General features: G+C 51.3%; 2 protein-coding genes and 1 long non-coding RNA gene across 12 annotated transcripts; 2 read left to right on the forward strand and 1 right to left on the reverse strand.

The window, feature by feature from the left end:
* The first annotated feature begins 884 nt into the window (after positions 1 to 884).
* Positions 885 to 7,147, forward strand: ACBD4 (acyl-CoA binding domain containing 4). 10 transcript variants are annotated; one of them, XM_047093498.1, is made up of 10 exons: positions 885 to 961; positions 1,084 to 1,480; positions 1,746 to 1,866; positions 1,938 to 2,022; positions 2,283 to 2,403; positions 2,652 to 2,741; positions 3,017 to 3,126; positions 3,215 to 3,293; positions 3,886 to 4,016; positions 6,446 to 7,147. In XM_047093498.1, the coding sequence occupies exons 2-10, from the start codon at positions 1,393 to 1,395 to the stop codon at positions 6,569 to 6,571; spliced, it is 951 nt and encodes a 316-aa protein (XP_046949454.1). In that variant the 5' UTR covers positions 885 to 961; positions 1,084 to 1,392; the 3' UTR covers positions 6,572 to 7,147. The 10 variants fall into 10 exon arrangements, with proteins under 10 accessions (XP_046949454.1, XP_046949457.1, XP_046949456.1 ...); XM_047093501.1 differs by having other exon boundaries at positions 6,449 to 7,147; XM_047093500.1 differs by having other exon boundaries at positions 3,218 to 3,293.
* A 3,936-nt stretch (positions 7,148 to 11,083) lies between these two features.
* HEXIM1 (HEXIM P-TEFb complex subunit 1) lies at positions 11,084 to 13,187 on the forward strand. The gene has a single exon (XM_047093330.1). It carries the CDS (start codon positions 11,718 to 11,720, stop codon positions 12,795 to 12,797), a length of 1,080 nt encoding a protein of 359 aa, XP_046949286.1. The 5' UTR covers positions 11,084 to 11,717; the 3' UTR covers positions 12,798 to 13,187.
* A 6,021-nt stretch (positions 13,188 to 19,208) lies between these two features.
* Positions 19,209 to 20,524, reverse strand: LOC124522239 (uncharacterized). The gene is made up of 2 exons (XR_006964718.1): positions 20,478 to 20,524; positions 19,209 to 20,194 (listed from the first exon to the last, which is right to left on the reverse strand). It is a non-coding gene; the product is annotated as an uncharacterized LOC124522239 (long non-coding RNA).
* Positions 20,525 to 21,143: the final 619 nt, after the last annotated feature.

Genomic DNA, 21,143 nt, shown 5'->3' on the forward strand with positions numbered 1-21,143 from the left:
CGCCGCACCCTGTGTAGATGTCCGTGACATCAACCCGTGGGTGAGCGTCGAGTGTGGGTCCTGGTGACCGTTTCATGTGTTCACTTACTATATGTGAAACCATCAGAATATTTGTACTCGAAGGGTGGGATGGCAGGAGACTAATCATTTTAGCGTTGTCTGCCGCAATTACCCTAAATTGGGTGCGGAGAGCCGGGCGCACACCGCCACTCGGCGGCGGCCAAGAGCGTGGCATCTCAAAGAGAAAGCTTAGTTTCTCAGGACCTAGATTTGCCACCTACTTGCTCTAGCCCATTCTCAGATATCCTCGACCCAGAGATCTGGCATACTGGTTTGGATACCCACCCCTGTCTGGATATTCTTTCTGTACTTTTGATCCTGCAATTCCTTCCTTCAGGAACTACTTTTCTCATTCTTCTCCTGGTTTACAATTACGTGTTCCAAAACTCAGCTCCAATGTGCCTCCTCCAGAACCCCTCCAGAACCCGCTCTTCCTCCAGGACATAACTCCTTTTTTTTTTTTTTTTTTTTTAATCCCCAGCGCCTGGCGGGGCGGGGAGGGGAGGGCGGGTCTAAGGAGCTGAATTGGGTTGCTCAGATTTGCAGGACCTGGGTTCGGAGGACAGACGCAGGTTTCCACCAGGGGGCGCGAGGACTCCGCGCTATTTTACTACGTCCACCAGGTGGCGCTGCCTCCCGCCTCTGGTCCTCCAAGGTTGGGGAGCCGGCCGGCGGATTCGCCTCTACTGATTGGGAGAGCCACAGCTAAACTATTTGCATAACCTTGAAAGGGCCATGCTGAGTGGTTGAGGTATAGAAGCAGAAGCTGAAACGAGCCCTCTCATTGGCCTAAATTTCCCCCCTGCGTCCACATCACGGTCAGATTGGGCCCGGAGGTCAGTCGGAAGCCTCCGGCTAGTGGCGAGACCGGGACCTTAGTCCGCGTATTAGGCGCTGCAGGGTGAGTGCCGGATGGCCGGGTGGCTGGGGTGGGGGACCCCAGGGCAGAAGGAGTGGAGGACCAAGGTGGGAGAGTGTTGGCCCCGCCCTGACTCCTCTTGGCTTGCCCATTCTCCGGTCTAGGAGTTGGAAATGTGCGTCTAGAGAGGGACAGCGGCTCTTGGCACCTGCCTCCACCCACCCACCGAGGTCCTATCCGCCCGCCTTGGCCCCCACCCGTGCTGCCCTGGGGTAGGAAAAGGAGTCTCAGCTGCAGCTTCTGACCTCCCGGGGCACCTGACTCGGGTGTAGAGCTTAGTTTTCCCCTCTGGAAAGTGGACCAGTGGCTAACAGAGGTGTGTGCCAGGGTGGACCGTGGAGGTCTGCTCATACGGAAGCTTGTTCTTGTAGAGTCGCTCAAAAGTAGGTCCCCAAGGTTCAGAGGCGCGCGGTATGGGTACCGAGAATGAAAGCCCAGAACCGGACTGCCAGAAACAGTTCCAGGCCGCAGTCAGTGTCATTCAGAACCTGCCTAAGAATGGTGAGGGCGCTGGGACCTGCACTTGGGGGTCAAGAAGATTGGGGTTTGCCTGGGGTTTCCCAGGAGGCTCTGATCCTTGCAGTTTTTGCCGATAAGCCCTTGCCTGGGCTGCCCTGGGGATCTCCTCTGCCTCCTGTCCCAGTCCAGCTGAGTGGGACCCCTCACCATCTCTGTCCGTTCCAAGGGTGGGTGGTTCTCCCCCCACTTCCACTCTCTTGGAGCTGGGGGTGATGCTCTGCCTTCCACTTCCCCACCCCCTGCCCAGGCTCTTACCGCCCCTCCTACGAAGAGATGCTGAGATTCTATAGCTACTACAAGCAAGCTACCATGGGGCCCTGCCTCGTCCCCCGGCCTGGGTTCTGGGACCCAATAGGACGATATAAGTGGTGAGCCCCCTACCCACCGGGCAAACAAGCCTCAGCTGTCAACCAGCCTCTCACAGCGCTCTGCCCCCCAGGGATGCCTGGAACAGCCTGGGCAAGATGAGCAGGGAGGAGGCCATGTCTGCCTACATCACTGAGATGAAGCTGGTGGCACAGAAGGTAGGGAGAGGCTGCAGGCTTCTTTCTGTCCCCAAGGTCCCAGCTAGGTGGCCTATCTTCTACCCTTCCAGGGCTGACCCCCATTAGGTTTCCTGCACATTGACACCCCTGTGGGAATTACTACCTACATGCCATCTCTCTAACCCTGCTTGTCTCTGGTCCCTGACTGGGCACAGGGTGGAGGGGACCCAGTTCAAGTGGAATAGGAGGACAGTGGTAGGAGGGGCAGGCCCCTCTCCAACAGACACCCTGCCCCACAGGTGATCGACACGGTGCCCCTGGGCGAGGTGGCAGAGGACATGTTTGCTTACTTCGAGCCCCTGTACCAGGTGATCCCTGATATGCCGAGGCCCCCGGAAACCTTCCTGAGAAGGGTCACAGGTCAGGCCCCCAGGTTGGGAGCTCCACAAGTGCTGAGTGAACTTTCTTAGGTCCAGGCGGAGGGGGCTGCTCAGGTGGAGGGGGATTTGGGGGTAGAGGGCTCCAGGTGATGTCCCTGTAGACACTCCAACCAGCGCCCCTGATGGAGTGGGTCTCAGGCAGAGCCCATGGCTCATGAGGAGCAGGGGCTGATCTCACTGGGAAGCTCCAGCCTCTTCCCAGCCCCACCTCTGGGTGCCGTGTCTCAGCAGGTTGGAAAGAGCAGGCACTGAATGGAGATGCCAGGGCTGCCCCAGAGCTTCTCTGCCCCCCCAGGGAACCAGCACTCCCAAATCCAGGTCAGTACCTGGCGGGAGGGACAGACAGCCAAAGCCAGAGGGTGGGTGGGGAGCTTCCAGTGGGGTGGGTAAGGGGAGAAGGCTGGATGGCACACCTCATTCATGCCCACAGACACTGAGACCTCCTGTGCTTGCAAAGGCCAGGGGGCAGGTTCTGGGACTCTGGTTCCAGGACCTCACTTCTGGGACCCATCTATGCCTCCCATGGCAGTATCTCTCGTGTTCCCAGAGCAGGTGCCTTTACTCCTTGAACACCCCCTCGCCTTTTTCCATAGCCCCCGTCTTGTCACCAGTGTCACCTATCCCCTCCCCAGAGTCCCAGCCACCTAGGGACCTGGACTCCGAGGTTTTCTGTGATTCCCTGGAGCAGCTGGAACCTGAGCTGGTGAGACTATCCCTCATTCCCTGCCTTCCCCACCCCACTGTGCCCTGGCTGCCCTACTCCCACCCTTGGATCTTGTGACTCCTCTCAGCAGGTCTGGACAGAGCAGAAGGGAGCCCCTGGAGGAGAGCCTGACACCAGAAACAGCTCCCCGCTCCCCGCAGAGAAAGGTGAGCCCTCGTCTGACCCTTCACCCGCTTCCGCCATTCCCTGTGATTCTGGTGCCACCAGGCTTTCCCCTGACTGCCCTCTTGGGGCAGAGGTGAAAGTCCAGCACCGGGCACTTGCCAGACAGCCAGACACCAGCCTGGATGGGCAAAGTCCCTGCCCGGCCCCATCTTTGTAGGCCTCCCATTGGGGACTGTCAAAGGACAATGATTTCGGTCCAATCCCCTTCTAGGATTTCCGTACGTGCCGTGTCCCTTAAGGGCACTTTCATAAATATTATCTCCTTTATTCCTCTGAGTAAGCAGCCCTGTGAAGGCAATGACATTTCCCCCTAACTTTCAGGAGACAAAAATGAGGCTCAGAGAAGCTTCTGACTTGGCCAAAGTCACACAGCTGAGTGGCGGTGCTGGGATGCAAACCCCTGGCAGCCCATTACTCAGCCACATGGATGGATTTTATAGAAATCACAGTTGGTACCAGGGATCGCCCTCTATCTACTATTACTTTTGCCCAGACCTGCCCCAGCCTGCCACCACCCTGTCCCTAGCTGAGTTGCCTCCTGAGTCCCCTTCCCTGTGTGTCTGTGCTCTGCAGAGGGCAGCCCTCTGGGGCCCCAGGAATTGGACACGTGGCTGGTGGGGACTGTTCGGGCGCTGCAGGAGAGCATGCGGGATGTCCAGGGTAGACTGCAGAACCTGGAGAGCCTGCCCAGCGTCGTCGAGCAGGTGAGCCGCCCCCAGGGCCCAGGGCAAGATAGAGACAGGACTCCAAGGCTCTCTGTTCTGGGCTCCTCGTGGAGCCACTTCTGTCTTTCGTCCTAACTCCCCACCTGCCCACACCTCTGCCTTCTTCAGAGTGGTGTGGTTCTCGTTGCAGGCAGGGCAGTCGGGGGGACTGAAGTGCTTCCACCCTGGAAGGGAGAATGGGGGAGGCCCTCCTTTCCTGCTCTTGCCGGAATAGAAACTGAACATGAGCACTAATTCCAACAGTTTGGAAGGCCAGGACGTGCCTGCTCTTTGCACTGGGGCTGGGGGGGCCCTGTTGCCAGATTTAGGGTTTGCTCCCAAGTGACTCAGCCCTTGTGCCCCTCCCTCCCTCCCCTCTACTCCTAGATCTGCTTGGCCCTCACACCTCTGCTCCTGAGCTCCTGCAGCATCAGTCGCTGCCACCAGTCTCTGAGCCCCAACTGAGTGCCAAACAAACGCGTACTTCATTATCTCATTTAATCCGCACAGCCCTAGGAACTAGTTTTGCTTTTCATTTCCCTTTTCCAGAAGAAGAAACCAAGTGTCTGAGAGGCTGGGTAATTCACCTGAGGGCACACAGCCCAGAGGAACCTCACAGAGCTGCTGTGAGGCTTAGATGAGGCAATGTCCACCGCACTTCTCCAATTACTATTATTATTATTCACATCCAGTGACGGAGCTGAGAGCAGCCTCAGGCCTGTCTCCCTCCAAAGCTGGGACTCCCCATTGACGGAGTAGGTCTGTTCTTGAGAAGCCTGGGGTGGTGGGGACAGGAAACGGCTAAATTGCTGGACGTGGGGGATCACCTGGGTGACCCTGAATCCCCTTGACACAGTGGGTGTCAGCCAGGGTGGCAGGAATTTCCTCAGACCCATCTTTCAACGCCCACCCCCGCAAGGCTTTATTTATTTATTTTACTTCTAACTCATTTTATATGCTGAAGATTGTGATTTCCACCCTGAAATAGCTGGTTTTCCATCTCTAAAAATAAGAACATTCCACTACCTAGCCCGAGAGGACAATATTTTAGCACACACTTCGTTTCGTCACATCCCCAATCCAAATCGAAATCTCCCCAGCTGTCCCGAAATTGCCTTTTCCAGCTGCTCTGTCTGTCCAGTCCAGGCACATGTGCTGCGTGTGGCTTCTCCGTCCTTTAAGACTCCTTTAATCTAGACCGGTGCTTTCTCCTTGCTACTGGCTTACTGAGACTGGGCCAGTGGTCCAGGAGAAGGTTCCCTTCAGGTCTCTCTGATTACATCCTCCTGGCTCGTTTACATGACCAGATTATGTCACATGTGATGTTCTGCACATCAGGGGACACATATCTGGATGTCCCACAGTTAATGATTCTAGCACGGACCACTGGCGTGGATGAAGGAGGAGTGCCGGTCCGATCTCACTACTGTTAAGTCATGTTTTACTCTTGCCAGCCAGGGCATGTCCTGCTCCCCGTGACCCCATTTGCCACGTGATTTTTGACAATTAATGGATAAGCCCTGCCTGGATCAATAATTTATTTGGAAAAAAGAAACGTTGACTTTTAAATTCTCTTATTCTTTTAACATTTATTAGGGTGACACTTTACTGTAGAGTTTCATCTAGGATTTCCCTGAAGTACAGTGCCTTATGGAAAGGCAGAATGAGTGCTTAATTCATTCTCTTTAATTACCTATCTTAAAGTAAGGAGTTGATTGAACAGCCACCTCAACAGTGACAAATTTCCAACTTTCTCTTTGAGTATCATTATGGACTAATGGATTTTAAAGATTCAGTCTCTCAATCAACTGAAATTATTCTTTGTGATGCTTAGACTGGCACAATTTTGGTCAATGGAGACCCTTTCAAGCGGGGTCCTATGTTCTTATAACATGACCTCATTAATCTTTAAAAGTTTCCTTGTTTTCTGGTACAAAATGTCCCACATTCACCTCTGCCTTCCCTGCTCGGGACCTGGAATTCGCCACTTCTCCAAGGAGCCCTGGCTCCTTTTAGCAGAGAATGAGATTTAGAAGCTAAACTCTGAGCACCATTTGAAATATATGGCACATCCTTTATAATATTGGGTGTTCAGGCCACACCAACGGGGCCACTGCTTTGTGGCCCAGTAGAAACAGCCTAGAAGCCATTCTCTCCACCGCGCAGCCCCTACAGGCCCCTTGGCACCTGGGATTGCCCTCAGAGGAGGATGCGGGAGGGCACTGGAGGTCAGCTGTCAGGGACACACTGGGAACCCCCGGAGCCTTTCCTTTCTAGTGGTGCAGATTCAGGGGTAGGGCCTTCCCTCTCTCAGTTCTTGTGATCTTAGGGAGGCACAACTCCCACTTAGCTCGGGAAGCAGGTTCCTAAGGAATTGCCCGGTCTGTGCCGAAGCCTGGGCCGGCCCCTGACTCCCTCCCTCTCGGCAGCAGAGGACCCCGCCCGGTGCCCGGCCATGGCCCCTCAGGCTCTCGGGTCCCACGCTGCTCTTCTTCCTCCTGTGGCCCTTCATCGTCCAGTGGCTCTTCCGACAGTTTCGGACCCAGAAGAGGTGACTCTCAGTGGAGGGGTCTCTGTAGCCAACTGAGGTGGCTATGAGCCCCCTGTCCTGCTGTGCCCTGAGCCTTCCTAGGGTTTAGGAGAACAGCATTAACTCTGTGTTCCCACCATTCAGTGTTTGCCTCTGCACCGCTCCCTTATCGGGGGGCCATTTAAGAGCCCATCCTTCCCCGCGGCTTCACATGAACACCTTCTCCTCTCCCGCCCAAACACCCAGGCTCCCTGGTGAGGGTGCAGTGGTGGTGCACGTCCCGGGTTCTGAGTTGGCCGTGACTCGGGGGCGGGGCTGCCGGGTCTCAGCCTCCGCCCTCCCCACCCTCTGGGTCACCTGACTCTTCTCCCACCCCAGTCTCTCCCGGTGGAGGCCCAGCTCTTGGGCAAGTTGGGACTTGGGCCGGGGCCTGGAAGAATGATTGGCTGAGAGGCTGCGGGAGGAAGGCCAGGAGGCCCGGCCGAGTTGGGGGCAGGGGAGTGAGCTCCGTTTTGCTGGTCTCCCTCCCCCTGCACATACACACTCAGGACGTCTTCACGGAAGACTCACAAATGTTTCACTAAATAAAATAAGACCTTGATCTTCTGCCTTCTGGGTCCCCACGGAGTGAGGCGGGAAGCCGGGTCCGGGCGCGCAAGCCACAAGTCTTCCCTGCCCCACCCCCAGTACCCCCGAGGACGGTCCCGAGAGGCCGGTGGCTTTCCCTCCTCCCGGGGCAGGAGAGGGGAGCACTGGGGCCCTGGGCCCGAAGGGGGCGGGGCGGCCGAGGGAGGGGCGCGGCGCCTACCGCCGCCAAGGCCGGGGGGTGGGGCCATGTCGCGACCTTCCCCCCGCCCCCGCCCCGTCGGAGGGGGGCGTCTGGCGAGCTGGGGGGTGGTGGGTGGAGAGGAAGCCGGCGCCGGGACCGAAGGGCGGCTGCTCGCTGCCCTGTGCGCGGGCCGCAGGGAAGGGGCTTCGGGTCCCCGGCCCCGGAAGTGCCCACCGCCCGCTTCCCCCTCCTTAGCTGCTCGTTCCCGGTGTCCCCGCCCGTGACCTCCGCGCTCGGGCTTTCCCAGGGAACTTTCTGGAAGGCCAAGACCCAGCGGGAGCCTAGTCCCCGCCCCACCCTGAGGAGTGGGGGCGGGGCCGCTCGTTGGGAGCCCCCGTCGGGGTGGGCAGAGCGCCCGCGTGGGCACAGAGCTCCGGGTGACGCCCGCTGCTCGGGCCCCGAACTTATTTTTCTCATCGCCGGGCGGCCTTGGCCTCCTTCTGGTCTCCGACAGCCCTGTCGCCCCCGCCCCCACCCCGTGGGGCCGCCCTGGCTCTAGCAGTGGCCTGTATTCGGTGGCGAATCCGCCACCCCGAGCGCCTCCTAGTGTTGGCCCCTGACAGGCCACTGGCCAGGGTCCCCATCTGCAGAGGGCCACAGTTGCCACCGCCTGGGCCCCAGGACCTTCCTACCCTGGGTGAGGAAGAGGTAGTTCTGAAGTCTCCTTCTTGGAGACCCTTAAATTCCTAGGTTCCCTGTATCAACCCCTGGCCTTGACCACTGCCCAAGGTTGGGTATCATTCGACCCACTGGTAGCCTCAGTCACTCTTTGACTGTCAGTCTTTCTTCCAAGGTGGGGAGGGTGTCCCTCAAAACAGACACACGGGCCCTGCTGCTCTGCGGTCCAGTCCAGTTTCGCAAGCAGAGGTTGAATAAACCCTTGTGTGAAGGATGGAAAACAGCAGGGTAGCGGGAGAAGGAGCAAAGTGGTGCTGGGGATGCAGGCATGGGCACACGACTAGCTGTGTGACTTGGGCAAGATTCTTAACTGCTCTGAACCTGGGCTGCCTTCTTTGTAAAATAAGGATGAAGATCTCTTCATCATAAGGCAGTCCTAGAGTTTAAATGACCAAGACATGTAAAGTGGTTGGCGATGGGTTAAAACTCCGTTAACATCAAGGTGCCTGGCCTCTTGTTTGACAGAATTCTAGAATCCCACAACCTATCCATCTGCCCACCCCTCCCCACATATGACAAATGAGCCCTGCCCAGTAAACTGAGGCTGGCTGGGCTCAGCTATACCTTTCAATCCCCCTGAATGAGAGTACCCAGGAGTCCTCTGGAGTCTGAAATTTTAACAATACAAAGGTCTCTGACTCCCATTCAAGTTCTCTGCAAAACCCCTTTTCTCAGGGAGCTCTCAGTGTGGGGGGGGGGGCAGCTCTTGCTTACAGGGAGCCCTGCAGGACTGATTAAGGAGCACAAAGAAGGCCATGCTTTTCACATGCACCTGAATTCTTGGAAGCTCAGGGGCTTGTGTGGGCAATTTCAAAACATTTGGTTGTGCCCCAGAGGCAGTCTTGCTTGCCTGTCCCTTGGGGCATACCCATCACCACCTCCCCACGGAACCACTGAGTTCCTAGACAAGTCCTTTCTTCGGACGCGATGCTTGCTCTTTATAAAATGTTCTTCTTCACGCTACTAGGCCTGAAAACGCTTCATAGTTCAGAGAAAGCCAAGAAGACACCTCCCCCACGCATCCTGTCCATAATTCCCAACTCCTGAGCAGCTTGGCTCAAAAGATCCTACCAGGATTTTCTTCACTTGCCATTTTGGCTCACTGTGGTTTAATGGTTTCTCTACACTGTCCATGAGCAGCAGAGATGACATTTCATTCATCATAGTTTCTCCTAACAAGTGTTTGCTAAATGAAGAAATGAGGGCCTTAGACTGAAGCTGTTGGAAATGGAAATGGAAAATGGGGGTCACAGAGACCTTCGTTCTAGCAAGAAGTGCCCCTTAGTTGTCATGTAACCTTGGACAAGTCACTTCATTTCTCTGAGTCCTAGAGACTTCTTACCTCTAAAACGGAGACAATCATCCCTACCTTAACTCATTGGTCTGTGGTGGGGTCAAGTGGTTCTGTGTGCAAAAACAATGTTATATGTCGAACGTAAGACACTGCTATTAAGGAAGAAATAATAAGAATAGGTCACTGGGTGTGTGTCAAGAGGGAGATGCTGTGATTACGCTGACATTTTAGGCCTAAACGATTAGAGCGGCGAGTTTGGGCTACTCCAGGGCCCTGTCCTCTGGGCCGGAGCCTGGAATCTGGAGAATTTTCTCGAGACTGTGTCACCCTCCCTCCCCCATGAATCTACCCCAGTCCTGGGCCAGAATCCCCCTGTCCCCATTTCCAGGCAAGACCTCCTCCTTGGGGAAGACTCCGGCTCTGTTTCCTCCCAGTGCTGCCCAGCGCCCACTGATGAGGAAGGGCCTTTGTGGATGGTACCCCTTCTCTCTCGGGTAGCCAGGGTTGATTATTTAAACTCAGGATTAATTTTGAGCTCTGTCCCTCCCCCGCAATCGTGGTCCACCAACTGGCCCGACTGCCTTGTCAGGCCTCAGGAAATGTTCCCGGTCGGCTCGGAAGTGAAGAGATCAGGTCGGCCCCAGGAGGCCATTTTTGTTTGACAGAAGCCAAGGCTGAGGCCCGGGGGCTAGGCCTTCCCGCCCCGGGATCTCCCCGGAGCCTTGGATGCACTCCCCGCGCTTCCCGGATCCCCGCCCAGAAGAGAGGCTCGGTCACGGCCCACCATTTTGCATTGGTCCTGGACGGCGGGGGCCCCGAAAGACCAGACCTGGACTGGGACTCGGCCACTTTCGCCAAGCGTCCCAAAACCAGTCCCAGGGTGGAAGTCACCCGGGACTCGAACCTGCCTTCTCATCCTCCGAGGCCTAGTCCGAGGTTGCTGCACTAATGCAGTCACACTGTCCCTTTAAGACGGCACTTTTTATTCTTCATTTGTTTACTTCTTCATACGCTTTTCGTTTTTTTACAATGTGTTCACGGTATCCTTCCGCAAATGTCAGTCCCAGGCACTAACCACACGCACCTTGAAGCCATTCCTGTAATCTTAAGAATCAACAGTTATTAGTTGTAGGCCAATATCTCTCTTTATAGAATTTAATCCTCTTTTACACTTCAGGGACTACTTTTTAGGAATATACCATTTTTGCTTTAACTAACAAATGTTTATGACCTTCAGAACCCTTCCGCTGAGGACAGAATATGATAATAGCCTCTAAAACTCACCTTTTCATAAAAATATTCTGTGTAGGCCCTCAGAGGCTATCGAATCTTCTCGTATTCCTGAAGCAGAATGGTATGGTCCAAAGCCCGCCCCATCTTCTCTGTGATTGGCTTTCCTTCTTTGGCGAGACTTGTGACTCCTGACCAATGGTCACTCACGTTTCTCTAGCGAGGGATGTGCGATAGAAGGAGGCGGCCTGGAAATCGCCCCCTACGCGTTCTGGGATTGGCTACGTCGCACGGCGCGCGAGGACGGCGGGCCTGAAGGATGAGAACTACGACTCCCAGCTTCCTGAGATGGGGACTCCGTTACGCATGCGCATGGGAGGGGCGGCCAGGCTTCTATATAAAAGGGGCGCAGAGGGCTGGGAGGCAGCAGTTGGAAGTTGGCAGGTGGAGAGGCAGGTTGGGAGGGGGAGTCGGGGGAGGAGGCGGAAGAGTTGCTGTCGGAAGGGGGAGGAGGGAGGGAGGAAAAGAGGAGGAGGCGGTGGAGATCTGAGCTGAACCGAGCATCGAGCCAAAGGGGAGATGAGTTTGTCTGTCCTCGGCTGAGGCTCCGGCCGGGCCTAGGGAACTGGGAGCTCGGGTTGGAGCGACACCCGTGGAAGTGGGAGGAGGTGGCTCTGGGACTTTAACCCCTTGTGGGCTCTGCGGCAGGGGATTTAACCCTTTGTGGATTCGGCCCCTCGGAGGCAGCGTCATCGGGTAGTTTTAACCCCTTCGGGGCTGGGTTTAACCCGTTGGACTTAACCTCATCTCCTTGGCCACCAACTCCTCGATCGTGGGGGCGCTCTGCGGGGAGGTTTGAGGTCCACCCCCTTTGCACATTACGTACTGTTACTGCTGCTGCACCCCCCCGGACCCGCTTAGCTGGCCGCGTTGTGGGCACTTAACCCTTTATTGACTTGAGCTCTCCCAAGTTGCAATTGGAGTTTGTTGACAGAAGGACTGGCTAAAGGCGTCACTGCAGGAATTACAGACCGAAGAGGACTCTGCTGGACGTTTTTTAAAAGAAAAGAAAAGCCTCTTTTTTCCTTAAGGACTTACAGCCAAAATTTTTCAAACTTCGAGAAGAGGACTCTATTAGCCATGGCCGAGCCACTCTTGTCAGAATACCAGCACCAGCCTCAAACTAGCAACTGTACAGGTGCTGTTGCTGTTCTTGAAGAGCGGAACCCCGATCGCCCCCCAGGCGCGGAGGAGCGGGTGCCCGAGGAGGACAGTAGGTGGCAATCGAGAGCGTCCCCCCAGTCGGGTGGCCGTCCGGGGCAGGAGGGGGAAGGGAGCTTGGAGCCCCAGCCGCCTCCCCTGCAGACCCCGGTCCGTCCAGAAGCTAACTGCCCGGAGGCAAGCGAGAAGGGCCAGAATAGGGATGATTTGTCCGCTGGCGGAGCCCCCCTGCCGGCAGCCGGGGGAGAACCGAGGCCCGAGGCCGAGCCGCTCGCACAGCCATGTCACGACTCCGAGGCCAACAAGTTGGGGGCTCCTGCTGCAGGGGGCGAGGAGGCGTGGGGACAGCAGCAGAGGCAACTGGGCAAGAAAAAACATAGGAGACGCCCCTCCAAGAAGAAGCGGCATTGGAAACCGTACTACAAGCTGACCTGGGAGGAGAAGAAAAAGTTCGACGAGAAACAGAGCCTGCGAGCCTCAAGGATTCGAGCTGAGATGTTCGCCAAGGGCCAGCCTGTCGCACCCTATAACACCACGCAGTTTCTCATGGATGATCACGACCAGGAGGAGCCGGATCTCAAAACCGGTCTCTATCCCAAGCGGGCCGCTGCCAAATCCGACGACACCAGCGATGAGGACTTCATGGAAGAAGCGGGCGAGGAGGATGGGGGAAGCGACGGGATGGGAGGAGATGGCAGCGAGTTTCTGCAGCGGGACTTCTCGGAGACGTACGAGCGGTACCACGCGGAGAGTCTGCAGAACATGAGCAAGCAGGAGCTCATCAAGGAGTACCTGGAGCTGGAGAAGTGCCTCTCGCGCATGGAGGACGAGAATAACCGGCTGCGGCTGGAAAGCAAGCGGCTGGGAGGCGACGACGCGCGTGTGCGGGAGCTGGAGCTGGAGCTGGACCGGCTGCGCGCCGAGAACCTCCAGCTGCTGTCGGAGAACGAACTGCACCGGCAGCAGGAGCGAGCGCCTCTGTCCAAGTTTGGAGACTAGACTGAAACTTTTGGGGGGGAGGGGGCAAAGGGGACTTTTTACAGTGATGGAATGTAACATTATACACATGTGTATATACGACAGCGGACCTTTTTATGACACATAATCAGAAGAGAAAATCCCCCCAGCTTTGGTTGGTTTGGTAAATTTAGCTATGATGTAGCTTGCGTGCTTTTTTCCTGTTCTTTAATTATGTGAAACTGAAGGGTTGCTTTTCTTGTTTTCCTTTTTAGTTAGGTTTTTTTTTTTTTTAATGTGTAAGTAACTTGACCAAGTTATGATGCATTTTTCTGTTAAAAATCCCCTCCTTAAACGGAGCTATAAGGTGGCCAAATCTGAGAACCATTAAATTCATTCTAGTTATAATAAATTTAATATTTGTAAATGTAACAGTTTCAGTGTGATTTCTAGAGCTAATTCAAATAGTGCTCGCTTATTTTAAGTGCATTGTGTGTGGGGGGGGTAAAGAAATCATTAGTCAGTTTGCAGAAAAAAATCTTTAATGGGACAGTTTTCAATTTGCTGATTTTTCCCTTGAATGGGTTTTAGTGTGCTACAAAATACAGTTCAGGCAAAATATAAAGATTTAATTACCTTCAATACTTAAGTGTGCTTGCTTAGTGCCTTGGTTTTAATTTTTTGATGCTGGAGAAATAATCCAGTGGTGGGTGCTTGGGGAGCAGAAAGTGGCTACAGTCAGAAGCTTAGAATTTAATTCTGCTTCTCAACAGCCAACCTAATTTGGTAGTTTGTTAGGTTAGACAAAGGACAGTCTCATTTCATTCCTACAAATAGGTTTTTAGTAATCCCTTCACCTCCCCAATACGGCTTGAAGAAGCTCCTGCATGTCTGAAAGAAGCTCTTGGTAAACCCCTTGCTTTTTTAGTGCAAGCAATGGTTGAATAAACTTGTGTGGCAGCTCTTTGTTAAGATGTTTAGAGGTAGGGAATATTGGACTTATAGAGGAAATGGCTGTTTGGGGCATTCCAAGGACTTACCCTAATTATCTAATACTTAGGTGCTCCCTATACTAAAAAAAGGAACAGGAGCTGTCCACCTTTTCATGAGGGTCAAGCCAAAATTAGAAATGCCCCCTCACTGCAAATGAAATGTAAAGCTTCTGGTTCGGGAGCTAAATTAAGTCCTTATGGGCCGAGTGGGAACCCTGCACATTCCTTGTGCAGTCGCTATCCTCAATCTCCTAATAGCTGCTTAGGTTCTGGAGTAGTTCTGTTCTTGAAAATGCAAGGAGGCCCTCAGAATTAATTTCTGCCCCCAAATCAAAATAGTATGAAATGATGATTGTTGGCAATCTCTCTTTTGCTATCCTGGCCACCATTCCCTTGCAGTGTATTCAGTAAACTTCCAGCTCCTTAAAAACAACAAAAAAGAAATTACGATTGTTCCTTCCTGTCATCATGGTTAATCCAGCCCATCTCCACCTGGCTGTGTCAGTGTTTTCCTACAGCAGATGCATTGCTCAAATCATTAGCACAGGGGTTCCTTAACGTGGGGCCTTAGAAACCATAGGGGGTCTTGGGATACATGAACCCCATGAGTTTCTATGTAGACTTGTGTCATATGTACATTATTCTGGGGAGACAGTCAAGAGAATCAGGAGATTGTTAAACTTCTTGAAGGTTAAGAACCTCTACAGGGAAAAGGGGACCCCCCCCCCGCCAAACTCCCACTGGAAAGCTGGCTTTTGTAGCTAAATGGAATGGTGGAAGTGGTAGGAACTTCTAAGAGTGAAACGCACCTTATGATGCATGAGCATTCACAAATCAGTAAATCAAGGGAAATTAATGCTGGTCAAGAACTGACTCAGGGCCTTCAAAGCTGGACTAAGCTGGCCCTATTCTGGCAGATGGTCCACTGAAGACAATGTATGATCAGTTTTTCCTTTGGCCTAAAATTACATTAAATGTCTATTTTGAAATAGTTTTCTTCGTGTTTTTAATTTTCCTTCTGCTATGACGTCATGCAGTAGTCCCAGAAACCTGGCTGGCTGCTTGGTGGAAAGGCAGCAACACTGCCCTCTGGCTTTATAGTGCAGAGAAGCCTCATTTTGACTGCACTGTAGGATGCAGCAGTGATAACCTCCGATTGTAGAACTTGTTATGAAGATGAATGGATTTAAGTTTAATGATCTTGTTTCCCCTACTGTTTGTCTTGGAAAGACTCTGTAAATACATTTGCCGTCAGAAAAACAACAACTATGTTTTACTCTTAGGAGACAAATTAAGTCCAGTCTTTAAAAATACACAGTTTTAAGTAACTCACAAAGTACTTTCATTTACCTGGAGATATGCCACTTTCCAAATTTTGCTTCCAAGGCACTTTATAAAATGTATTACATTATGTTCTTAGAGTGATGAGGTTTGCGGGAAATTTCAGTTTTCTATCAACACTTTCTACACTGAAACACTTGACTAGCATACTGCTCTCAGGATAAAGAAAAGACTCTGAATTACTTATTATAAAAGGGGGCTGTGCTGACAAATGGTCCTCAAGTCATTTGAGGATCTCTAGTCTTTCACTAAAGTCCTCTCTTCCAAACATTTTAACTGAGCTGCTTAAAAGACCAGGCTTACACACTGGCAATTTCAGTTTGTTCCCTTTCTCATAGGGGGCCTGGGTATCCAGCCAGGACAAAGTGCTTCCCCAACTTTGAGAGAGCTGGCTGGAAAGCTTAATCCTCCTCTAAGGAAAACTTTTGGGGGGGTTAGCCTATAATACAAAGTGGCCTTCAGGAGACAGGGCCCTTTAGATATCATTTTTTTGGGGAGAGAAAACCAGGGAGGTTCAGATTGGTTTAATTCAGAAAAATATACCAGGTATCTCTAAAGAAAGAAAACATAAAAACTAGACTAGCTTAAAAGGAGTCAAAAAACCAGGGTCCTAGTCATATCTTTAACATATACTGGTAGTGCAACCCTGGACAAAACTCTCTTAAACTCTGAGTCTCATTCTTCATCAGCAAAATGGGCCTGTGCCTACTTTACAAAACTGCTATCAGGATTAAAGGATGAAAACATGTTATACTAAAGTAAGCTAACATTGATATTCTTTTATTTCTTTCTTTCCTTTTTTTTCCCAGTAATCTCTATGCCCAGTGTGGGGCTCGAACCCACAACCCCGAGATCAAGAGTCACATGCTCCACTGACTGAGCCAGCCCCTTGTTTCTTTTTAAGACCAGAGCAGTTGCCCATTTGATCAGTATTTTAATTTTCACTTCATCTAGAGTAAAATTAAAATCCTTTGGGAAAATGTAAATAAATATGACCCTAATCACTTCAAAAGTTAGAGGGGAAAAAAAAATCAAAGAGGGAATCCATAGAAATTTAAAAAAACCAAAAACCAAAAAACAACAACAAAAAATCCCACAACCACAAGCAAATAGTTTACCTTCAGAAAATCAAGAGCTGGCTATATTTAGTCAAACATTAGGTAATGCACCACAGAATTCTCCCTGGCCACTTACACCCAGAACAGCTGGCAACAAATATTCACAACATTGTGATAGCAAAGTTAGCTAGAGCTGAGATAGTACTTGTATTAAGTACACTTGAGTTTGTGAGGTTTGTTTTTGAAATTATTTTTTCAAATTTGATAACACTGGAATAAAATACCACTTTACTATTCTTGCTCACACAAAGTATAAATGGTTGATGCTAGAAATGAAAAATAATTTTTAAAAGAAAGAAGATGTCAAATTCAGGCCCTGAACAGTCGGGTGGGCTGACCAAAAGGTAATCGTCATACTTTGCAAATGGGACAGAATATACAGTCTAGGTGGCAAAGATTCCATTTGAGCCAATGGTCTTTGAATACTGGAAAGTTTACAACCTCATTCCACTTCTTGTTGAAAAAAACAAAGGCTGAGTTTAAACAGATCAATAATTGAGCCCTCACAATTCCTCCTGAATAAACTTTTTCTTGGGGTTTACTCAGAGGTGGTTCAATTATGACAAATGATGTTAACAAGGTCAAGGGCAGAGAATAATCCTAGTAGTTTATTAATAAACCTTTGCACACCAACAAAATTCTTTCAAATGAGTGAGCTGCTGTAGGCAACTGTTGGTAAGTTTTTTGAAAAAGTGCTCTCTCTCAACGTAGCACCAAGAGCAGTTATATTTGGCTTAAAAGTTTTTTCTTTTTAAAAAAAAATTTTTTTTTTAATCTTTATTTATTTCTGAGGCAGAGAGAGACAGAGCATGAGTGGGGGAGGGTCAGAGAGAGAGGAAGACACAGAATCAGAAGCAGGCTGCAGGCTCTGAGCTGGCAGCACAGAGCCCGATGCGGGGCTTGAACTCACAAACCGTGAGATCATGACCTGAGCCGAAGTCGGTCGCTCAACTGACTGAGCCACCCAGGCGCCCCTAAAAGTTTTTTCAAGAAGAGCAAAAATTCGGAAGGAAACTGAACTCTCATCCTTCATATTCTATTTGACACATCCACAGACTTCGTGTGAAGTGTTAAAAAGCCCTGGGTTTGCAGTGAGCAAAAAGGATATTCCTGAAGGAAAATGTGGGAACTTGAGTGCCGCAAGCAGAAGCATCTGAAAAAATGACAGCATCGCTGCTCTTGTGAGCTCTCAGAAGAACTTGTGCTAGCCTCCAGAGGGTCAGAAAAGGAGGTTAATTTGAAGTCTGAAGACTGATTCAACACAGAAGTTCGCATACCTGGATACCCAGTACAACTGTTAGGCAAAGGCAGGAGACCAAACTAGAGGATGGAAAGGAATGTCTAAGAGGTTACCTCTCTCGTTATTTCTAAAAGTGTACTTAACAAAACAACAAACATTTGAGCAATTTAAGAAGAGAAAATTCAAAGAGAAAGAGGGTGAGAACGAAACACAATAAAAAATTATGATTGTGGAAATCCAATCACTCAGAAGCAAGCAGCTTCATGCCAAAGGGGACCTGCTCCAAGAGTCAATCCTACTCATCCATGGATCCTGCTCACACAGAGCCACCAGGCCCCAGGAGCTGGCCATCAGGGTAAAATATCCAGGTCTTCCTAGTAACAACTGCTTGGTACCCTGAGAAACTGACCCTCATTCAGCCTAGTTGGATGGCCACCCTTTGTGCCGCCAAGGGCAACCAGGGCCACATTTCTTTAAGGCAGGCCTCCCAAATACCCCAGATAACTTCTGAAGCAGAAGTTCTAGATTCCCAAATAATGAAGTTTTAGTAAGTAAATGTTTACATAGCTACTGAAGAGTAGTTACTCAAGGTATTTATGAGGGGGGCAGCACAGATACTATTTTCAAATCAGGAAACTGAAGCATATAGGGTTTGTAGCCTTTGTCATAAACCCCAAAACAACTCATCTGAAAGGGGAGAGCTGAGAAGGAAGTTGAAGGTCTGGTTGAACATTAGATGAACAATGGACTCAGCAACAAAATGACCAGTTTGGCCTCATCTTCAGGATTTGGCCTCCGGCCAAGCCAATCAAGTCAGTGGTAGCACACACAGAAATAGAACTTGGGAGTTCCTAACTTCCAGTCCTGTGTTTTGCTCAAAAGATAACCAAGGGAGCATTATTAAACTGGGTTTATTCCCAACTTTTCTTATCAAGGAATAGAAAAGCTTCCGGGTCAACCTTAAAGATGATAACCTTTCATCTTTCTAAATGAGTAACACATTTCTGCACCTGGCCCAGTACTGTCTACCTAGTAGCATCCAAAGGTTTAACCCTATTACTTCACCATGGAGGATGAATCACAAGAGTCTGGGATCCTCCATTAAATTCTTGACAGAAGAACTACAAAGATAATCTGTAAAGCCCCATTCAGCTCCTATGACTATTTAACTTAACTCCTACCAAGTTAATGTCAGCTTTTCCTAACCAATCTTCTCTTGATCTGAAGAACAGTGTAAAATTAACATGACATAAGCCAAGTCAACCTACAGTATGAATCAAGGATACTTCATTTAGTGGTTCAAATTTTGGATTAAGAAATTAAGTCAATGGTGATCACCTTGTCACCATCCAGTTGTAAGACTTTCTCTGAGAACATCTGGGGAGCAGGGGGAGAATATAAAGTTATGGAACTGTCATTTACAACTTAAAAGATGATTAATAGAAGGAGGGGGAGGGCTTCAGTTATCAAAAACCTTTCAAGGTTCTTGCTTTTCAAGCCAAAGGCTTAGGAATGATGTGACCATATGTAATTGGCAATGAGATTCATTACAAGATACCCTCAAAGGTAAAGTTCACTACCCAGTCACTCTCATGCTACACATAATTTCTAACTGGTATTTTAGCAACAAAATTATTAAGATATCCCTGAGCTGTATGTAAAGCTCTCTGAACTTGGATCTCGAGCAGGAGGAAACAAGATGGTTTAATCTGTAATTCAAGAAAATAATTTCACATCAAACTTCAATCCTAAGAAGCTGCTATAACTGTCAATGTAAGGTTGAGTATTTATTTTTTTCAAAGCAGGTCTCCCCGCACCCCTCAAACGCTACATACATGAAGTTGCTCAAAACTGCAATTTCTATCTGGGTAGCATCTGGGATTCACAGAGGTGATTTTCAATTAGTGTCCTTGGAAATTCAAAATAGAGGTTCCCTAGTAACAATGCGTCAGTGGCAAAATACTCCCCATTTTGTTCAGTTTGTGGAAGAAAAGTTCTTTAAACTGGAAAGAATTTGTAGTCTTATAAAGATTATGTTGGAATTAGTTCGTTCTTTCCTCTAGGAGGGCAGCCATTTCTCCAAAAGTTTTGGTTAAAACTCATGGCTCGGATTTCAAAACGCAAACAGATGTTCCTGAAGCATCCGAAATGGGCCACTCCACTTTTATTCCCTGAGCCGTGGCCACTCAGTTTTTTTTTTTGTGTCCCAACCCCGTAAAGGGCAAAACCCAACCTTTTTTCGGTGTAAACTTTCAAGAGAAGTGAACAGCACATTTTTAGAGTTTCCCAAACTGGCTGGGGACGTGCAAGGTCAGGTCATTCCGACAATCGGGGCTGGCTAGAAATCTTGAGGGCAAGAGCGCTCAGAGATTTCCAAGCATTGGGCTCGCAAAGCCTTCCACGTGCCTCTATCTACCTAGTTCCAGGAGGAATTGGTGGTTGCTACGGTAAGAAGAGACTGTTTCCTTCTCGAAGCCGGGGCCGCGAGATGGCCTTGGTGTATGGGGGAAGATGGTGGGTGCACCCGGCTCTGCGCCCTCGGGGCCTCCAGCTGCCAGCCACGCCAGGAGGACGCACGGCCAGAGCTGGGACCTCCGCCCTCCCCGGGGGCGCCAGTCTTTGGAATCTGGCGACGCCCCCACCTCGCCCCTCGAAGTGGGGGTCCCGCAACGCTGGGCCCCGCCACCATACCCAGGCCGCATGGGGGTGGGGAAAGTTGGCAGAACTCGGCCTCTGGATCTGCGTCCCCTGTGGGAAGAGCAGAGCGGAGTCGTTTGTTTCACCCGGTCTCTCCCCAACTGGGGTCTCGGGGAACACGCGGTAATTGCCCAAGAACCCCGCCCTCTGTGAGAGGCGAGGCTGCGGGGCTGCCGGGACGGTTTGAGGACCGGGCCCGGCCGGGGAGACTCCAACCTTCACCCCCCCGGTCCCCGGTCCCACTCCCCGCCGTCTCCCGGCGCCACCACTTCAGGCAGCCCACTCGGCCCGGCCTCTCCCCGCGCCCGGACCACCCCCCACGGGGTGCTCTCACTGCGCAGCGAGTCCCTCCGCTGCCTCCTCCCAGCCCAAAATGGCGGCGGCGGCCACCGATCCTTCTCGTCGCCTTCCTCTAGGGCCGAGGATCCCTCCGCACCCACAGCCCCGCCCCTCTCAGCCGGATCTATTTTCTGCCCCGTAAAGATTAACGCCATCAATGAACTCTTTAATTGAGCTCGGAAGGCGGGTCCCGTTGTGCTTCCGCACAGCTAATCGTTGACGAAAGTGGAAATATTGGCAGACGACTTGACCAATCAAAGAAGGCATCGGTGAGCGCGGGAGGCCACTCGCGCAAGGGTATATGGGTTTTGGAGTTCTCGGTCTGACTGTAGACGTGACAGGATCTTGATCCGTGTTCCAAAGCTGGAAAAACTACAATCCCCAATAGGCACCGCGCTGCCAGGCTCCCCCGCCCCCCCCAACTTCCCCAACCTTAGTGCCTGAGCGGCTTGACCAGAGCTGCTGCAATTGCAGCAAGAGGTAGGGCTGAGGCATTGGGAACTGCACAAACAGGAGGTCGGTCGCACAGAAAGACACACAGATATAGTCGTGTGCATAATCCTTGACAGCAAATAGGTCAGTTCTGCCTTTGCAAAATCTCCTTTCTCGGACCACTTCCCCCTTTCCAAGGAATCCATCCTTATTCCAGTTGGGCTTCCCT

The sequence above is a fragment of the Lynx rufus genome, unplaced genomic scaffold (genome assembly GCF_022079265.1).
Source record: "Lynx rufus isolate CCGP_SWC_20201006 ecotype Redwood Valley unplaced genomic scaffold, mLynRuf1.p SCAF_34, whole genome shotgun sequence".
NCBI lineage: Eukaryota > Metazoa > Chordata > Mammalia > Carnivora > Felidae > Lynx > Lynx rufus.